The sequence below is a fragment of the Dasypus novemcinctus genome, chromosome 14 (assembly GCF_030445035.2).
Source record: "Dasypus novemcinctus isolate mDasNov1 chromosome 14, mDasNov1.1.hap2, whole genome shotgun sequence".
Lineage (NCBI taxonomy): Eukaryota > Metazoa > Chordata > Mammalia > Cingulata > Dasypodidae > Dasypus > Dasypus novemcinctus.
This window is the reverse complement of record NC_080686.1, coordinates 88,630,062-88,650,232: the sequence shown is the minus strand read 5'-3', so window position 1 is coordinate 88,650,232 and position 20,171 is coordinate 88,630,062. Positions and strand designations below refer to the sequence as shown.

Sequence of the window (20,171 nt, the reverse complement as noted above, 5' to 3'; positions counted from 1 at the left end):
GCAGGACTCCCCAGGATGAGGATTCATCATCTTTCAGTTATCTGTGTGCATCTCCACCCAATGAGACAATACCCCATGACTACTTGAACACATTCATATTTCCTAGAGCATGCCCCAGGTATACCCCTCCCCACACATCCCCCCACTACCAACACCCACACCAGTGATCCTCCCCTGCCACAGTTGTGACATTCTGCAATCCAAAAACTCCCCAAAACAAAGCCAAAAAATAAACATAATTAAAAATTTTTTTAAATATATAGAAATTTTTAAAGTAAAAAAATTTTACCTTGTCTTTCATTCCCGTAAGATGTTATCTTTTATGTACAGTGACAGTTTCTTCTGTATGATTACTCAGTGTCTTATTTTTTCACTTTATTTTCAAAGAAGCTTTAGGTAACAGGAAAGTCATATAAAAATATAGGGGATTCCCATATACCCCACCCTCTCCCCCTCTCAAATTCTCCCCTCTTAATAACATCTTACACATGTATGGTAACATTTGTCACAATTGATGAACAAATATTGAAGCATTACCACTAACCATGGTCAGCGGTTTACATTATGTTTCAGATTCTGTACCGTGCACTTTTATAAGTTCTAACAAAATGCATAATGGCTTTTATTGTAAGGCCATTGTAAGATCATGTAAGGTCATGCACAAAAATCTTGATCTGGATTAAGGGCCTTTCTTCCATGCTTTCATGGAACTCTGTGCTTCTTCTGTCGGGGCACATGTCCCAATTTATTGTGTTTTTCTGCTTGCTTGATATTCGCTTTCATGTTGAAAAATAAGCTCTTTGAATGCAGAATTGGGTCTTAGTCCTACTATATTTTTCCTATCCAGCACATTCCCTGCCTCACAGTAAGCATAAATGGTTTATTAGGGAATGAATGATCATTCCTCTCAAAAGCAGTGGGGAGAGAAATCAATATCACTGGTTCTTCATGGTATCTGGTACCACTGGAAAGAGGATGAACTAATTTTGAGAGTTTTGTACAGCCTTGCATTTTGATTGGTAGTCTGAGTACTGTCAGCAGCTGTGTATGAAATGCTCCATTCCTAGAGAGGGCCGAGACCAAGTCACACTACATGACGAAGAGTTGTAGTGATCTCCTGCTTGTATAGGAAGTTTAAGTATTCACACAAGTAAGAGTCTATGCTGTATTTGTAGTTTGGCATCCTTTCTTCTAAATATGTTGGCAGGAAATAGGGGCTAGTTATATTTCTCAGAATTGGCAAATGAGACTCTTTCCCAGAGATCCTGAAAGAGAGGATAGCAAGTGTGACTTTAAAATCTATCCAGTTCCATGAATAGCTCAGAAAATCAAGAGGCGGATGAGAATTGTGGTTGGTGGTATAGATGCAAGAGTGTCCTTTGTGATTTAGAGCAAATGTATATCACTACTGCAGGGTGTTGGGAACGCATGGGAAAAATACAACTGGAATGACCTATGGACTGTGGTTAGCAGTAATAATATAATATTCTTGCGTCTATGCCAAAGATGTACTGTGTTGATAATGGGGCAGTATGGAAAACGTGAACCAAATATATGCTATGGACATGGTAACAATCAGATGATATTATCTTATCTGTAACAAATGTTCCACCACAGAGTGGTGTATTGATAGAGGGGTGTTGCTTGGGAATTCTGCATATGTGCATGATTGTTTTATAAGTTTACAACTTCTGTCATAAAAAAATGTATTTAAAAAATAATAAGGTGTGTTGGGGAAAAACACACCAAATGTAAGATAAAGACTATAATTAGTAGTAAGATTTTGACAATATTCTTTTGTAATTTGTAACCAACATCTCACGACAATGCAAGGTGTTGGTGGAGGGTTGATATATGGGACCTTTGTATGATGTTACACATGTTTGCTTTGTAAGTTCACAACTTTTACTATACACTTAATTGTTTGTGTTTGTTCATATATAAATGACTTAAAGATAATAATAGGGAGAGTTGGGGGAAAATACTTTGATTAGTGGTAATATTTTGACAGTGCTCTTTAATCATTAGTTAAAAAGGTTTAACAACAAGGTAAGGTGTTGGTGGTAGGGTGAGTTATGAGAGTCCTGTATGATGTTATATATGTTTGTTTGTAAGTTCACAACTATTACTATACACTTACTGTTTATGTATGTTTGTGTGTAGGTGATATATTTCGATAAATTAATTTTTAAAAAATGAAAAAAAAATCTATCCAGTTCCTTAACATCTTGATGACTTTTTCCTTCTTCAAAATGCCTCATAGTAAACCTTACAAAGATTAAAGGAGGCTAATACAATTTAGTGATTGTTTATGATCTTTATTGTATTGTTATGTTTTAAAATAATACATGCTCCTATAAAACTCAAGTAAAGAAGTTTAAAGGTCAGAGCCCTCACCTCTCACTCATAACTTCACATCCATTCCTCAGTGGTAACCATGTTAAAAATCTGCTGATGGGAAGCGGCTGTGGCTCAATCAGTTGGGATCCCATCTACCATATGGGAAGCCCTGGGTTTGCGCCCCAGGGCCTCCTTGTGAAGATGGGCTTGCCCACACACTGCAGAGAGCCAACTCAGCAAGATGATGCAACAAAAAAGGGAGACAAGTAAAAACACAGAAGAGGATGCAACGAATGGACACAGAGAGCAAACAATAAGCCTCAAGGGTGCGGGGGGGGGGTGAATAAATAAAAAATAAAAATAAGTACAGACACTGCACAGCAAATGGACACAGAGAGCAGACAGCAAACAAGCCACAAGGGGGGCAGGGAATAAAAAAAAGAAAAATCTGCTGAAGGCCGAATGGTTTTAGCTCAGTGGTTGAGCAGCCTGCTTCACATGTATGAGGTTCTGGGTTCAATCCCTGGTACCTACTTTAAAAAAATCTGGTGAGTGTTTTCTTGATTTTTTAAATAATATACAATCACACATATACATGTTTATAATAGGTATATAAAATACAGTTAAATGTTTTCCTCAAAATGCTTACAAATTCTGGGAACATTGTTCTATGACTTTCTTTTTTCAAAGACCTATATATAAAAGGAAGTACAATAAAGCCTCTAGAAGAAAATGTAGGGAAACATCTTCAAGACCTGGTGGTAGGTGGTGGATTCCTAAACCTTACTCCAAAGCATGAGTAACAAAAGAAAACATGGATAAATTGGACCTCCTCAAACTTAAGCATTTCTGTGATTCCAAGGACTTCATCAAGAAGGTGAAAAGACAGCCCAGTCGATGGGAGAAAATATTTGAAAACCACTTATCCAATAAGCATTTGATTTCCATTCTGTATAAAGAGATCATACAACTCAACAATAAAAGAGCAAGAAATCCAATTTAAAAATGGGCAAAAGATTTAAATAGGCATTTCTCCAAAAAGGAAATACAAATGCCTAAAAAGCACATAAAAAATGTTCCATATCACTAGTTATTAGGGAAATGAAAATTAAAACGACAATGAGATACCATTTAACACCACATAGAATGGCCATTATTTAAAAAACAGACAACATTAAGTGCTGAAAAGGATGTGGAGAAATAGGAGCACTCCTTCACTGTTGGTGGGAGTGTAAAATGGTGCAGCCTCTGTGGAAGACAGTTTGGTGGTTTCTCAGGAAGCTAAATATAGAACTGCCATATGATCCAGCAATTCGTTTACTAGGAATGTATCCAGAAGAACTAAAAACTATGACACAAACAGACATCTGCACACCAACATTCATAGCAGCGTTGTTCACAATTGCCAAAAGATGGAAACAACCCAAGTGTTCAATTGTACTCCAAAGCAAGGATGTACCATAATTTATTATGCCTTCTCTTATTGATATACATTTGCTCATTACTTTTAAAATGCTTAAAGTGAAAGAAGCTCAGTATTTAAGAATTGATCTTATATTTCATGGATGTTTTCTATATGGTTTTTAAATTGATAGCTCTTTCTTCCTCTTTCTAGCCTGTGACCCAAACAACAAACGCCTTCGTCAAATCAAGGACCAAATTTTAACTGACTCCAGATATAACCCCAAGATCCTCTTCCAGTTGCTACTGGATACTGCACAATTTGAGTTTATACTCAAAGAGGTAAAATACTGATAAAACACCAAAGTCTTGTTTTTTATGCCTATGAATGTAAAGCAGATTAGGATGTAGGGGCTGAATCTCTATGATTCAAGCTATGGACTCTAGCTGTCTGAGTTCTTATTTTAAAAAAGACAGGATTGGACATTTAACAAATGTTTAATAATTACTGTCAGATAATTCTTAAATGCCTGCTCCATTCCCAGGTAGGTGCTAGAAATTCAAAGATGAACAATGTATGTCCCTGTCCCTAGCATCAGGGATCTCCAAACGTAGCAGGGTAGATTACACAAGACCAAAAGTCAGAACAGATCCCAAGTACAGAACCCAGGGATCACATCAGTTAATCTAAGAAAAGGTGGTCTTTTAGAGGCAAGTGGGAGTCACCCACAAGGAAGAATTGCTCTTCTGAAGGGCTGACTGATCAGGCTGCATTTCTAATCATAATTCTGTTCTCCAGAATCTATTGAAATAGAATGAGCAGTTTCCTTCTGTTTAGTCAGGTAGAGAGGAAATAGAAACAGCCTGAAAGAACACCACTTCATTGGTAAAGGTCTTCAAGAAGAGAAAGATCTAGTAGAAAAGAGGAAAAGAAAAACAACAACAAAAAACACTAATTCAAATTGAGCAAGGAAATTATGTATTTGCATTTCTGACATTTCAGTTTGGTTCTTTAACTTGTTTTCTTTTTTCCTAATTCCTACCCAAAGCCTTTTCTAGAATCACTTACTGATTCTTCTCTGAGTAATTGGACTTGGGTTTCTTCTAATTTTTATATGGAGGTGGGTCTCCTAATTCAAATTCTGCCCCCATCCCTAATCCTGTTTTACAAGATACGAAGCCTATGAGTTCAAATAAATGAGTATCCAAAGGACTTGAAGCAGTTTGGTTCGCAATGAAGGGCTAAGGATGATTTTGTGCCACCAAAGCTTTGTCAGATAGCACTGATGAACCCAGCCACTCAGAAAGATTTAGATTCTCTAAATAATTCTCACTGTGCCTCATCATGCTATTTATCCTTTTTGTTGCTGTTGTTAATCATCCTGCTAAATCACTAAGATTCTGCTTCAACTGGTGGCACAAGGTGGAAACCCAGCCTTGATTCTCTCGTCTGTGGATAGAATTTTTCTCTCCATTCATGTTTTTCATACTGATTATAAGTCTAATGAATGCAAAATTTCTTATAAGAAATATCAGTATTCATGCGTCTTTTCCTCTTTTTCTTTTTTTAAAGACTTATTCTGTTCATTTATTCTCCCCCAGCCCCTGGCCATTTGAGGTTGCTCTATGCTCTCTGTTTGCTGTGTGCTCTCAGTGTCTGCACATCTTCTCTTTAGGAGGCACTGGGACCTGAACTTGGGACCGCCCATGTGGGAGAGAGGCACCCAATGGCTTGAGCCACCTCAGCTCCCTCGTTTGCTGTGTCTCTCATTGTCTCTCCTCCTTGTATCTCTTTGTTGTGTCATCCTGCTGTATCAGCTTGCTGTGCCTGTCTGTTGTGCCAGCTCACCTTCCCCATGAGGCACCGGGAACTGAACCCGGGATCTTCCATGTGATAGGCAGAAGCCTAGTCACTTGAGCCACATCCACTTCCCCATCTTTTCCTCTTAAGAGCCCAGTGAAATAAGCTCTATGCTTTTGTCTGAGAGGACATGTCCTTTAACAAAAAATTAAGGTGTTTCATAAAAAAGCAAAAACAAAAAAAAAATCTCTGAGTCATAGCATTTTCTAATTTGTCCAAGCGTTTATAAGATTTAAATTTTATGAAGGATGAATCAATAAAGAGAATTACTGCATATAGTAGAACAAAAAAGAACTTTTTAAGTGATTTAGTTCATTCCCCAGTCATTAGACAAGATAATACTCAAACCTCCCTCGAGAAATTAAATTAGAATCACAGAAATTGTTACCTAGAAAGGACCAACTGTAATTGTACACTAAAAAATACTGATTCCTGGGCCCATCCAAGACCATCTACCTTCTAAACCAAAATTTTCAGGGGTGGGGCTCAGGAATCTGAAAACTTAAAAGCCCTGCAAGTGCTGTTTCTGTTTCGTTGGTCTGAGAATGACTGCCTTAGAGAGGTCTAGCTTTGCCCCACCACCCCCACTTGTATAAATTTGTAATTTCTATGAAGTGATGGCGTCAGGATAAATGTTACTCTTCAGATGTAAATTTTGGTAATAAATTTGGTTTCACTCAGGCTTTCTCAGTAAACTGCCTGATCTTGATTTTCTCTTAAGTGAATACATCTTTTTTGTCTTTTCAACAGATGTTCAAGCAAATGCTTTCAGAAAAGCAGGCCAAGTGGGAGCATTACAAGAAGGAGGGTTCCGAGCGGATGACCGAACTTGCCGATGTCTTTTCAGGAGTGAAACCCCTAACCAGAGTGGAGAAAAATGGTAATTGGTGAAGAGGAAGTATTGGTGTTTTTGAAATGTATATTCGGATTATTTGAAACCTTAGAAACTGGCATAGAAAAAAGTCCTTCTGTTTTCCTCTTTTTGCGCTATGACATTTCTCTTTAGCATGGTTAGTAAAAATCTGAAGTTTAGTTTTTGCCCCCTCTATCTTTATGCTCCTTTGAGCAATAGGCTTACCCTCTCTGTACCTCAGTTTTCTTATCTTTGAAATATGGAGTTAAGCTAAATCAGAGGTTCGTATACAAAGATTGTTCACAGATAGGCTTTAGAGAGTCATAACCAACTCTTCCCTGCCAACAGTATGCAAAACGACGTGTGTCAGCTTGTGGGCATTGGAGGGGTGGAGAGGAAGGATTTATAGCTTTCTTGATTGTCTCAGAAGGCTACATCACCCAAGAATATTAATAACTACTAACACCGAAGATATCTACAATTCTTCTAAGTACTTGTTTCACAGTTCACCAATGCACCTGCCATCTAATGGCAAAAATGGGGACCAGCAGATTGTTTTTAAAACTTCAAACAGCCCAAGTTTAACTGTAATAAGGATTTGGAGTTGTCCTGGGTGGTGCTGCAGGGACAAATGCTGGACATTGTGTGTCCTACCATGGCCCACTGGGTGGACTGGGGGAGAGTGCAGACTACAGTGTGGACCACTGTCCACGTGGTGCAGCAGTGCTCCAAAATGTATTCACCAGGTGCAGTGAGTGCGCCACGATGATGGAAGTGATTGTTGATGTGGGAGGAGTGGGGTGAGGGAGACGGGGGGTATATGGGGACCTCATGTTTTTTTAATTTAACATTTAAAAGGAAATAAAGAAGAAAAATAATAATAATTCTGCCTCCTTTAGGAAAGTTTATCTCCGGGAAAATTGTGGTATTGCTTTAAATTTTTATATAGGCAGGAACCTTTAAAATTGCCTCCTGAAAAACCATTCTGAATTTTAAGATGACAATCCATATTTCAGTTCTTAATGTTTGTTTTAACTATCCAGTAAAATTAATTATATGCTAGAATTGCTTAATTGTATAGCTTTTTATAAAAAATAACTTTTCTATTTTTAATTAATATGAGCTTGTCATCACTGTATTTTGTCTTTTCTCCTATTTTAATCATATTGTTGATTTATTTGATGCTGAACAGCATATTTTGATGCTCTAAAATATAGATATACATCCAAATCATATAAATAAGTATATATCCAAATCATTCATTCCAAATTACTGTTCCTATCAGAAAAAGTCAGCCAATTTATAATAATGTTATATAAATTGGCAACAAGTTTTACAGGTCATCATATGGTGACTAAAAAGCAAAAACAAAGAACCACCTGTAAATGATGTGACCAGATTAGTTGAATCCAGGTCATTTGTCTCTGTTCTAGTCTCTTTTAGGTCCTTATAAATGCCAGGATTATTTCAAAATTTATTTAAAATTACCATCTCATACTTTTACTTCTTATATAGCATATTTCAGCTTTGGAAGTACTTTCACATATATTTCTTTTTTTTTTTTTTTTTTTTTTTTTTTTGAGGTAACAAGGCCAGGGATTTAACCCTGGACCTTGTGTATAGGAAGCCAGTGCTCAACCACTGAGCCACATCATGTGACCCTGCATTGGTTTTTTTTCATGCTTGTTTGTTTTCATGTTTTTAGGAGGCACTGGGAACCAAACCTGTAATTTCCCATGTGGGAAGCAGGTTCTCAATCACTTGAGCCACATCTACACCCCACAGATACTTCTTATTTGATCCTCACAACCAGTGAGATAAACATCTTTATCCTTATTTTACATATAAGGAAACTGAGGCTTAAAAATGTAATCATTTTACTGAAGATAACAAAGGTCCAGAACCCAGATTCTAATTCAGACTCCAAATCTTGAACTCTTTTTACCCCTCCATTGCTGGCACCATCTCAGCTGTTCACACACTGCGCCCTGCTCACTGCTCCTCCCTCGTGCTCCTGACAAGGTTGTCTCCTCCTGGCCCTCCGTGACGTGCCATGGTCATTCCTGCCCAAAGCCTCTGCTCATGCTTGGCCCTTCATCTAGATAGAACATCCTTCTCCAACTCTCTTCCTATCCAGATCTTCACCCTTCCTCACTTCTCCAGAAAACTCTTCCAGGTAGCTTTGGGTTGCATCCTTCACTTCCCTCCTGACTCCTCCCACCACTACCATATGGTCTATAACACATACTTGGGTCTCTAGCCATTTTCTTCCAGATATTGTAAACCAGGTTATTTAATAAAGTTGCATTATTCTACTAGAGCACATGTTTCAGGGCTTTTCCTTGTTGCTGTTGTTGCTTTTTGTTGTTTAGAGAATTCCTGAGAGCAATGTTAGACACATAGTAAAAGCTCTATGAGGAAGAACTGGATTTGTGAAAGATTATTCAATGAAATTCAAAGCTTCACCTGTAGGATTTCTGGAATTTCAGCAGTCTTTCCTTATTTCTGTATTAATAGAAAATCTTCAAGCTTGGTTCAGAGAGATCTCAAAGCAAATACTATCTTTAAATTATGATGACTCTACTGCTGCAGGCAGAAAAACTGTGCAGCTAATACAAGCTCTGGAGGAGGTAAGGAGAGCCTTTTTATGTAACAGTTTTGGGATCATAAATCATGCTTTTTGTACCCACCCAGAAAGCTTTTCCTGTAAATACACCTAAGAAAATATTTCATCAGAGGAGTAAAGCAATATGCATTACTGTGCTTCTTAGAGCATGGTTATATACAGTGTTCTAAAATTAGGAAAATAATGAAAGGACCAGCATGAAGAGAATTGTAGCAAAAATTATGGTATTTCAACCTGAAGAAATATGTAGTAGTGTATGTAAAATAATTATGCAAACAATATAAAACATTGGGAAAATTGATGAAGATGAAGATGCAGAAAAGAATATTGCATGTCTATACTGTTTTTAGGCTTGTAAAGCGTGTGCCTTGGAGGAAAAAGACTAGAAAACAGTAGTCCAAAATGAAAGTGGTTGCGTAATGATCATATGCTTACAAGTGATCGATTTTTTCTGAAAAAAAAAATTGTTTATTGTTTTTATTGACCTCAAAATGCTTGTACCTGTCCATGCTTAAAGTTTTGTTTTGTTTTTTAAAGATTTCTTTTTTATTTATTTCTCTCCCATTCTGCCCCTCCCGCTCCCCGTTGTCGGCTTTCTGTGTCCATTTGCTATGTGTTCTTCTGTGTCCGCTTGCATTCTTGTCAGCGGTACTGGGAATCTGTGTCTCTTTTTGTTGCATCATCTTGCTGCGTCAGCTCTCCATATGTGCGGTGCCACTCCTGGGCAGGCTACGCTTTTTTTGCATGGAGTGGCTCTCCTTGTGGGGCTCACTTCTTGTGCATGGGGCTCCTTTACATGGGAGATACCCCTGCATGGCACGGCACTCCTTGCACGTACATGGGCCAGCTCACCACACAGGTCAGGAGGTCCTGGAGTTGAACCCTGGACCTCCTATATGGTAGGCAGATGCTCTATCAGTTGAGCCAAATCCGCTTCCCTAAAGTTTTGACTGTATATTTAATGGGCTTAAAATGGAAAATTAAACAAATGCATCAATCAAATCATAAACTCTTTTGCTTAAAACATCATTTATAGTCTTAATCTATAACTGTTCAGTTGGTATGATTGTACATTTTTTTTACAGAGGTATAATGAATGCTTTTGTGTTTTGAAGATAGGCTGTTTTCTTCTTTCTGCCAGATTTTTAGGATGGTCACTATTGATGACAACACAGTATCATGCTCCACTGTTAGCTTACCAATGTTTGCCTAGACAGTCCGGAACAATTGCACACTTGAACTGTTTCTATTTCGGTTGTTTTTGTTTTTTTTTTTTAGATTTTCTAGTCTGTAGCACAGCTATACAAAACTTTAAAACTTCGGTGCTTTTTCTCTTTCTATTTATTTTGTCATATAGCCTAGACCTCTTAAATTATATACATTAAAATTCCAGGACACTGTAGAATCATTACTTTGTTTTAAGGAATATATCAAAAGAACTTAATGATCTACACATGCCTGTACCTTGGTTATGATGTTACCTATTTTATATTTCAGCAGTTCTACACAAATTCAGAATTAAGATTTTTTTTTCAGTATATGTTTACTGGTATTAAAACAGAAAATGGGTGTATTCACTTATGTCATGTATGTACAAGAAAATAGTACTGGGGCATTTTCTAACCCTAGAAACTTGTATATTGTTTCGTGACTTATCTTAATATATTTCTGAAATTGAAGTTTGAAATATAAATTTTGTCAAGAAATGGTAAGTAGTGTGCTTTATTTGAGGTGTTTTTAAGGAAATATGAGCACCAAAGAGGCCTTCAGAGTTTTTTTAATTAAGTGCATTTATGTAACACAGGTTCAAGAATTTCACCAGTTGGAATCAAATCTGCAAGTATGTCAGTTTCTTGCCGATACTCGCAAATTTCTCCATCAAATGATCAGAACCATTAATGTTAAAGAGGAGGTCCTGATCACCATGCAGATCGTCGGGGACCTTTCCTTTGCTTGGCAATTAATTGACAGGTAACACAGACATTGTGACGTCTCCTTAGTGATTCCCAAATCAAGGCAAGACAGCCTGACATTTACCTTGACGAAGGGCGCTACCGACATCATCTTCCCATTTATCTCTTTTGACAGTTTCACGTCCATCATGCAAGAAAGCATAAGGGTAAACCCATCCATGGTGACTAAACTCAGAGCCACATTCTTAAAGGTGAGCAAGGATCCGTGAGATCACAGTCTCAGTTACTAGGGGAGAGTTGCCTTCATTATTTAACTTCATTAATTCAGCCCAAGAATTCATCCTTTTGGAAAGTTAATGCATTGTAAGTTTTTTCTGTTACTTAAAAAATTGCTTGCAATTTTTTCCTGAGAAAATAGTTTCAAAAGATGCCTGAAAGATATGAAGTTTGAATTTAAAAAGTTGGAATTTCTCACAGAAAAATATTTTTATATGACAAAAAGTTGATTTGAAAAGTTTTATTACACTAAAACGCTGAGGCTCTGGTCCCTAGATATGAATTAGGTTCTTTTCTTACCCATTCAAAAAATTCTTATTGAGCCCTTACTATAAGTTAGGGTCTATGCCAGAGGTTAGGGAACAGGGGTGAGCACAGACAGGACTTTTGCTCTAAAGTAATTCCAGATTATGATAACTGAGCATATAATTTCCTCAGTGTCTTATGAAGTAATTTCCATGTGTATCAATTCCAAGATACACTTTTTTTTTCATATTTTAACACCTCTGTAATTAGAGATGAGTTTTTATAATTGATGGCATATCATCAATATCCTTCCCTAAAGGTGCATAAATAATGGCACTTCTTTCAGGCACTGGTGTCTTCAATTGCATTAACAAGAGTAGTCTTCAATCAGAATTTCTAATTTCCATGGAGGAGTCACACAGTGGTTCTCAAACTTGAGTGTGACTCAGAAATCACCTGGAGGGCTTGTTAAAACATAGACTGCTAGACCCCACCCCCAGAGCTTCCGAATCGGTAGATCCGAGATGAGGCCCAATAGTTTGCATTCCTAACAGGTTCCCAGATGCTACTGCTTGCTTCTGGTCCAGGGACCACACCTTGAGACTCACTCCCGTAAAAGCTGACCTTAAAAAAAATTATGTCACCGTCCTGTCACTTAAAGTTATCAGAAACTATTATTAATATTGATGCAGTTAGTGGCCGTGGCTGCCTGTAGAGCCCAAGGGCTTTGTTGTATGTTACTGCTTCTGGAAAGAAATATTTTTAGGTCTTTTTGAAACAGAAAAACAAATATCTTTTTCTTCCAGCTTGTCTCTGCCCTTGATCTACCCCTTCTTCGTATTAATCAAGCAAACAGTCCTGACCTTCTCAGTGTGTCTCAGTATTATTCTGGCGAATTGGTGTCCTATGTAAGAAAGGTAAGACATGTCTCAAGGCAACATTTGCATCTATTGGCCAACAGCTGTTTTAAAATAGTAGAGCCAGACAAGCCTGGATTCAAAATCTAGATGCGTCTCTTACTCAGTGCTCTAAAGTGATTTTACTTCACATCTGTGGACCTCAGTCTTTAGCTCTGTAATGTGGGACAGATACATACCTCTGTGCAGTATTTTTGTAAGGATTAGTTTTATATGCTGGGAGCAAGTAATGTTTGAAGGAACAAAGCCCTGTGCATGGTAGCTGTTATGAAAATTCCTCTTTTAAGCTTCTCTGCATCCCTTCATGTAGACAATTTTGCTGTTTGTGAACACACTGATAGCCTTCTTACTGTCATTCTAACATGTATTAGCTGAGAAGAAGAAAATAGATGTCCAATATTTTTCCTCTTTTCCCTTTCACTAAAGGTCTTGCAGATCATTCCGGAAAGCATGTTTACTTCTCTTTTAAAGATCATAAAGCTTCAGACCCATGATATCATTGAAGTGCCTACCCGACTGGACAAAGACAAGCTGAGGGACTATGCCCAGCTTGGCCCACGATATGAGGTGCCGTGTTCCTTTGACTTTTGCCTTCTGATATTTAAAACTAAAAACCATGAAATATCAAAGGTTCCAGAGGGACCTTGTAAGACCGTCTTCTGCATCACCTGCCACATCCCCAGGACCACCAGACCAATTCTGATTCATTTTTTCACTCTCTTAATAATAATCATGGTTTACCATTTTAGTGTGATCATACCTTTATACTCTAATTTCCTGTGTATTTAAAGCCTTGTTTGCCTGAATGTTCTCAATGGAAGTAGAGTTCACTATAGTCACTATCCTTTTGAACAGACTCAGTGTCCTAGTTTTCCAGGGCTGCTACAACAAATACTACGTACTGCTTAGTGTAAACCATAGGAATTTATTTTCTCACGGTTTTGGAGGCCAGAAGTCCAAAGTCAAGTGTCCTCTAAAGTCTGTAGCATTTTGCTGATGGGTTGTAGGCCACCCACCATAACTCAATCTGCCTCCATCACATGGCCATCAGTTACCTTCTGGACTCCTCCTGACTTCTCCTGTGTCCAGATTTCCCATGCTTATAAGAACTGCAGTCATTTGGATTAAGACCACTTGGATTAATTTAAGCTTCATCTTAATAAGATCTTCCGAGGTCCTATTAATATTTACAAATGAGTTCACATCCACAGGACTGGGGATTAGGACTTGAACATGTCTTTAGGGGGGAAATTATTAAGTCCATAACACTTGGTAAAGCAGCCCCTCTCTTTAAGCTAGATTGCCTAGATTTTTTCACTTCCAAGTTCTGATTTGTATGCCATACAAGTGGTACAAAATCGTCTATATTGCATTAACCATTTCTTATGGCCAGACTTTTAAACCCATTCTAATAGTTGTGTAGCCCCAGAGGTTATTCTCTCCAAACACCTCTGCTTTTCTTTCTCCCTAAACTTAAAATTAAGGATGTGAAAAGTAAAAGCAAGTGAAAATTGAAAATATGATCTCCAGCATCAACTTCATATCCTCTGTCAGAACTCCAAAAAATGCATCAAGAATTTAGATTCTTTAGCTTGGTATCCACATTTATTCTGACTTTAAAATACAGCATCTGTCTACTCCAGCAGTGATTTCTGGCATTTCTTGAAGGGAAAAAAAAGAATGTGGAGGGAAGTGAAAGGGAAATTTCCTTCCCTGAGTTTTGATTTTCTAGCTGGAAAGGACTCATTGAGTCCTGCCCTCTCTTTCTTATGAGTGAGGGAAACAGGAGCCCAAAGAAGGGGAAATGATTTGTCCAAGGTGAGGACTGATTAATATCTTCTGGCTCAGGTACGTAGTATGTCCAGTGGTGGCCTTTCAGCTACCACACAGTCCTCCTTGCTGTCTGGGCATTGTGTGCACAGGTGTCCTAAAGCTGCTTGCTCGTTTGTGTTGTCTTTGAGCATTCGAGGGCATGCTGGGTCTTGATCTGAAGTACTTCATCATAATTCTTTTTCTTTGTTAAAGGTTGCCAAGCTTACTCATGCTATTTCCATTTTCACTGAAGGCATCTTCATGATGAAAACGACTTTGGTTGGCATTATCAAGGTAATGGTTCTGATGCTGGTCTGTGTGGTCTAGTAGTAATACTCTCAGTTGTTGGGATGTTTGTGGTACTTACCGCACGTGGAACAGGGAGTGAGGTGAGCATCTTGTAAAGCTTGCTGTTTCACGTTCAGATTTTGATCCTCAGACAGAGGATGAGAGAGCATTATAATCTTTATTTTTCATAATACTCAAAGGCAATCTCCTGCAGTCTTAGAATGTCTTTTTTATCCTGTAGTTCTGGGGAAAATATACTAGTAACTATTTTGCTCAAAAATTACTTAAATTGAAGGAAAACCCGTTTTATTGAATTTTTGTTAAAGCAAAGCAAAGAAAATGATTCAGTTCCCTTAGGCAATTAGCTGTCTCTCTCTCTTTTCCCTTCTTTCTTGCTTTTTACTAGTTCTAAATTGCTCACTGGGTGCAGAGAACTGAGATACTCATACTCGTCTGCTCACAGACCATTGTCACCACTGAGCATGCAAGCGCCTCTATTTTTTTCTTTCTCTACTGGATCCCCACTCCTATTCCCGTTCTACATAGCACTCACTCTGATATGTTTGATAAATGTCCCTAAATATGCAAGTATCCTTACTTGTAGCATGTGGTGTTATCTTACGTGTGCGTGTGTTTTTAATTTATCTGAATCCTATTGTGCTATAACTCTCATTCTTTTATCCAACTTTTCTCACTGGTTATTGCTTTCAAACTTTATTCATGTTTCTAGGCCAGGTAGTAGTTATTTCTTCCTGCTGCATAGCATTCGACCTTTTACTTTGCCATTGCCCTAGGGACAGACACCAATGTTGCTTCCAGCCCCCCATTATCACAAACAATGTCAGGATGAGCATCTCAGCACTTGTCCTCACTCTAGACAGTGTAAAAATTTCTCTGAAAGCGATATACCCAGAAGCAAGTCATCAGGCCTTAGGGCATATTCCTACTTGCTTTGTCTCACTACTGCCAGATTCCCTCTGAAATGACTGCCTCCTGTGTGTCTACCCATAAATTTGCCAGAGTTTGGTATTTTGCACTTTTTTTTTTCCCACCATCCCAAGGGGTATCAGGTAGCATTTCATTGCTGTTTTAATTTTTAATTCTGTGCTTACAATGATGTGCCTGTTTGCATAGTTCATGGTGCTTTTACTTATGGTTCCACTTATCTGATTTAGGAAGAATCTGAACATTTCTGATTCGTTTTTACGTTTATCATTATAGAATTGCCAGATTAACATTCATGTTAAGAAAATTTAAGAAAGGAATCCAAATAGAAGGAGAACTGTGGTTTGAGTTTTTCTGGAAGTGCATTAAAAGAAATACCCACATTTAGATTCCACTAAATGTGCTTTAGTCTCATGCCCTTTAATTCCGTTGACATGCAGAGAGGACACATGCTGGTTACTCACATCTGACTGATCCAAAAAGTGGTGGTTGATCCTAGGACCACTTTAGGCATCTCACATGCAAAGTGGCCAATATAAGAGGAAGTAAAAAAAACACTTAATCGCTAGCAGTAATTATCAAAGGAAAGATTGCTTAAGAAAAATAGACATCATTTGCCATGATCTTTCAAATAATATGAGCAGAGGGAATATACCAAATCCATTCAATCTAGAAGACTGGTCAGTGCCAGTTTAACAATGCAGGGGTTTTTGTAGGGAATCCTGTTAGCCCACACTGACCTTTAAACTCAAAATGCAAATGATTTATTTCAAACACGTTTCAAAATTATAGGTTCACTCTGATTAGCTCATTTAAAACAAGTGAGATATGCACAGAGATATGCTTATAAGCATGTGTATTGTTACAGAAAGCAAAGAAAAACAGAAATAGCCAAAGCATCCATTGGTATGGAAATGGCTAAATAGATCCTAGGATATTCATACTGTGGATTGCCCTGCAGCCATTCTAAAGATGTGTGTGGGAACGAATGTGGCTCAAGCAGTTGAGTGCCGGCTTCCCACATGGGATGTGCCGGGTTCCCATATACAAATCCAGGTCGAATCCCCTGCCCCGGCACCTCAGAAAAAAGAGAACTCTGCCACTGGTAGATTTCCAAGACATAAAGTGAATAAAGGGAATTACAGAAGAGGTTATAAATCTTACAATTCCATTTAGATTTTTGATAGTAAATATCTGTTGAAAGACAAATACTTAAGTATATGAACTAAGACATAACGGTTTGGAGGATATACACAAAAATAATCAACTGTTGTTAAACCCAGGGGAAGAAAGTAGAAGTTTGAGGGAGACACTGGGTGAAGAGGGCTTACTCTTTTAGCTGTGAGCGCTTCCGTAGTGGAAATCTGGGAAGAATTGAAAGATTCATGAAAGCACTTAGCTTATCACTAAATCTGTTCTCAAAGGGAATATTCCTTTTAAAGCTTCATGTTATTTCTTTGATTTAGTTCTTACGGGTTATATTTGTTTATAAATTAGAATCTACCTTTTTTGTCATAAAATAAAGTACAAAAGCAGAAAGCTACAGAAAAAGGAGTTATTATAAAGCAAATGTCATTCTAACCTCCACTCAGGACAAGTACAGCTCCTTAGCCAGGCCCTCTGCTTCTGAGGCATCCCCAGTGACCTTGACTTAATCTCATTCTCTGTCTTTATACCTTTGTTATCCAAGCGTAGCTCTCTAGACACTAAGGTGTAGACTTGCCCATTAAAAAAAATAATAAACGTTTTTTAATCTGTAGTTTTTGCTAAGTACCCAGGGCATTTGACCTATATTTTCTCCACAATCAGGATTTTGCTGATTTGCATAGTCATGATATAGTTCAACATGTTTCTCTTTCATATTTTCTGCAACTTTCACTACAGTTTTCCTAAAGTTTAAATATACTTGAAAACAGATAAAACCCATCAGTTGTCTTCTTTGTGACTTTACACATTAAAAGTGAAAGAAACAAGCTCAGGGAATTCAAGGGAGTGTGGTGAAACTATCTGATGTTTTCTAAAATTGATGAGAGACTGGTATTTAGGTGAATAATAGAAGCATTCTCATTACACTAAAAGCAATCAGCAAAATAGGCATATACTTAAGTAGTAGATTTACTTTCCTATTTTATCTCCCTAAGCAGAACATTCCAAGAATGCTGCAAGGAAAGACAAATTAATTGTTAAATCTTCAGAGTAGTCAACCCAAAACTTGAATTTCCTCATATGGATATAGATGCCCTGAGTTAAAATTTGGAGGAAAGACATGTATCCGAATTCAGATTCAGATATTTTATTCCACTGCCTCCTGGCAATAAGAAAGGGCACTTGTCCGTTTGAATGAAATCGTAAAATTTGAGGCAATTTAAAACTCATCATACCCACCATCTTTGAAATGTTCTGTTGAAATATTATCATCATGAATTTTACTGAGACGAACCATTCCTAAAGAGATGAGAGGTTTAATAATTCAGTCCATGCCATAAGATCTAAAGAGCAACAGAGAAGGAAAAAAAAATCTTTATAATTTAGAAATGAGGTAGGACAGTATTCCAATACGGACTCTGGAAAAATCTATATTTCCTCTGGAGTTTTTTCAAGATTGTACTATTCTTTTCCTAACTGCCATTTATTACTTTAGGTGGATCCAAAGCAGTTGCTAGAAGATGGAATAAGGAAGGAACTAGTTAAACGTGTTGCTTTTGCCCTTCATAGGGGATTGATCTTCAACCCTCGAGCCAAGGTACCAAAGCCAAAGTCGGTCTATCCTTTCTTTCTGCTCAGCTTGCAGATTTGGCTAGAGCACCATCTCTAGTCTGTCATGAACAAAACCTTGCCTATTGTATACCTAATGTGTAAGATTTTCAGTGCAAATAACTGAAGTGCTTTTTGTTCCTTTATTGTAATCCATTCACATTATAAGAAAATCCTTTTTGAAACCAGTTATTTCTTTCACCTGTTGATCCACAAGTTTAAGAAATTGAACTGATGTTTTCAACTTAGAGTTACTTCTTACAGATAAAAAAAAAAGTCTTAACCCTAAGGCAGATAGGAACTTAAAAAGCAGTAATTTTTCTTTGCTTTCTCTGTTAGGAAGTATGGTAATTTTTCTCAAGAGAAAGAAACAGGCATAAAATTTATAGGTAAGGTATTTTTCAACTCTGAAGATTCAATTTTAAATATTGTAAGTGTTTAAGGTTAGATCTATTCATCAGATGACAGAAAAAAAATCCACATCAGTTTTTACACTCCTTTGTATGAGACTTTTTTCCCAAATGATTGGAATCTATTTTTTTGCTAAATGTCTGACATCAGTTGTCACTCATCCTAAGTAATATACAAAGAGTATTTCCAAAGTTATCTTAAACGATGACTATGTTCTCTTATTTGAAGTATCATTTAAAGTCTAATGCAGTGTATTAAATTTATTTAACTACTTTTCCCCTTTCACCCAGCCAAGTGAACTGATGCCCAAGTTGAAGGAGTTGGGGGCTACCATGGATGGATTCCATCGCTCTTTTGAATACATACAGGACTATGTCAACATTTACGGTCTGAAGATTTGGCAGGAAGAAGTATCTCGTATTATAAATTACAATGTGGAGCAAGAGTGTAATAACTTCTTAAGAACAAAGGTATCTATATAAATTAAAATTAAAATTCTGGACTATATTTTTTCTGATCTTTCAAATACAACTCAAAACCTCTGAAATACCAAGAAAGCATAGTTAAGTAGTTACTAAAAATCAGTAGGTGGTAGATAGTCACCAGTACCTCCCGGACCCTCAGGAGCTGTGGCTAATATAGAAAAGTTAAGCCGGTACCTGACCTTTGGGAACTTACCATCCTATGGAGAAAGCAGCTATAATCAAATGGCTACAAAATGAAACTATTTGTTATCATTTATAACCCAAGTGATCAAGAGTTCAGAAGACAGAGGACTTCTTCAGTTGGGCTTGATCAGGGAAGTTATAAGGAGGGAGCACACAAATTGGGTCTTAAAGAATTTCAGTGGTAGGTAAAGATGAAGAAACTTAGGTGGTAGGACCAGACGTGTGCTGGGAAAACACAAACCTTTATCAGGGACTGGTGAGTACTGCTGGCCAGAACAGAAAATAGTCACATAAACAAAAATCAAGGAGACCAGATTAGCTCCAAATTCTTAAGTGCCAAGGCTGAGGAGTTTGATTTCACTCACCAGTTAACCATGGAGCTATTTGCAAGTTTTTCTTTTTTTAAAGATTTATTTTTATTTATTTCTTTCCCCTTCTCCCCCCCCACCCCACCATTGTCTGCTCTCTCTGTCCATTCGATGTGTGTTCTTCTGTGTCCGCTTGCATTCTTGTCAGGCGGCACCGGGAATCTGTGTCTCTTTTTGTTGCATCATCTTGCTGCGTCAGCTCTCCATGTGTGCGGCACCTCTCCTGGGCAGGCTGTGCTTTCTTCGCACACAGCAGCTCTCCTTGCTGGGCACACTCCTTGCACATGGGGTACCCCTACGCAGGAGACACCCCTGCGTGGCACAGCACTCGCTGCACGCAGCAGCACTGCATGTGGGCCAGCTCACCACACGGGCAAGGAGGCCCTGGGTACTGAACCCTGGACCTCCTATATGGAAGGCAGACACTCTTATCAGTTGAGCCACATCCGCTTCTCATCTCTGTAAGTTTTTAAGTGGGAAATGACATGATAC

At 37.9% G+C, this 20,171-nt stretch overlaps 1 protein-coding gene across 2 annotated transcripts in view; it reads left to right on the top strand.

Annotated features, from left to right (window-relative positions):
• Window positions 1-20,171, top strand: part of WASHC5 (WASH complex subunit 5) — an 82,747-nt gene that overhangs the window by 27,093 nt on the left and 35,483 nt on the right. For both annotated transcript variants that reach the window (XM_058276029.1, XM_058276028.1), the window contains exons 10-19: window positions 3,956-4,083; window positions 6,353-6,482; window positions 8,973-9,085; window positions 10,886-11,052; window positions 11,170-11,245; window positions 12,323-12,433; window positions 12,860-13,000; window positions 14,459-14,539; window positions 18,120-18,221; window positions 18,934-19,113. In XM_058276029.1, coding sequence (XP_058132012.1) covers window positions 3,956-4,083; window positions 6,353-6,482; window positions 8,973-9,085; window positions 10,886-11,052; window positions 11,170-11,245; window positions 12,323-12,433; window positions 12,860-13,000; window positions 14,459-14,539; window positions 18,120-18,221; window positions 18,934-19,113 — 1,229 coding nt within the window. The remainder of the gene's footprint in view (window positions 1-3,955; window positions 4,084-6,352; window positions 6,483-8,972; window positions 9,086-10,885; window positions 11,053-11,169; window positions 11,246-12,322; window positions 12,434-12,859; window positions 13,001-14,458; window positions 14,540-18,119; window positions 18,222-18,933; window positions 19,114-20,171) is intronic.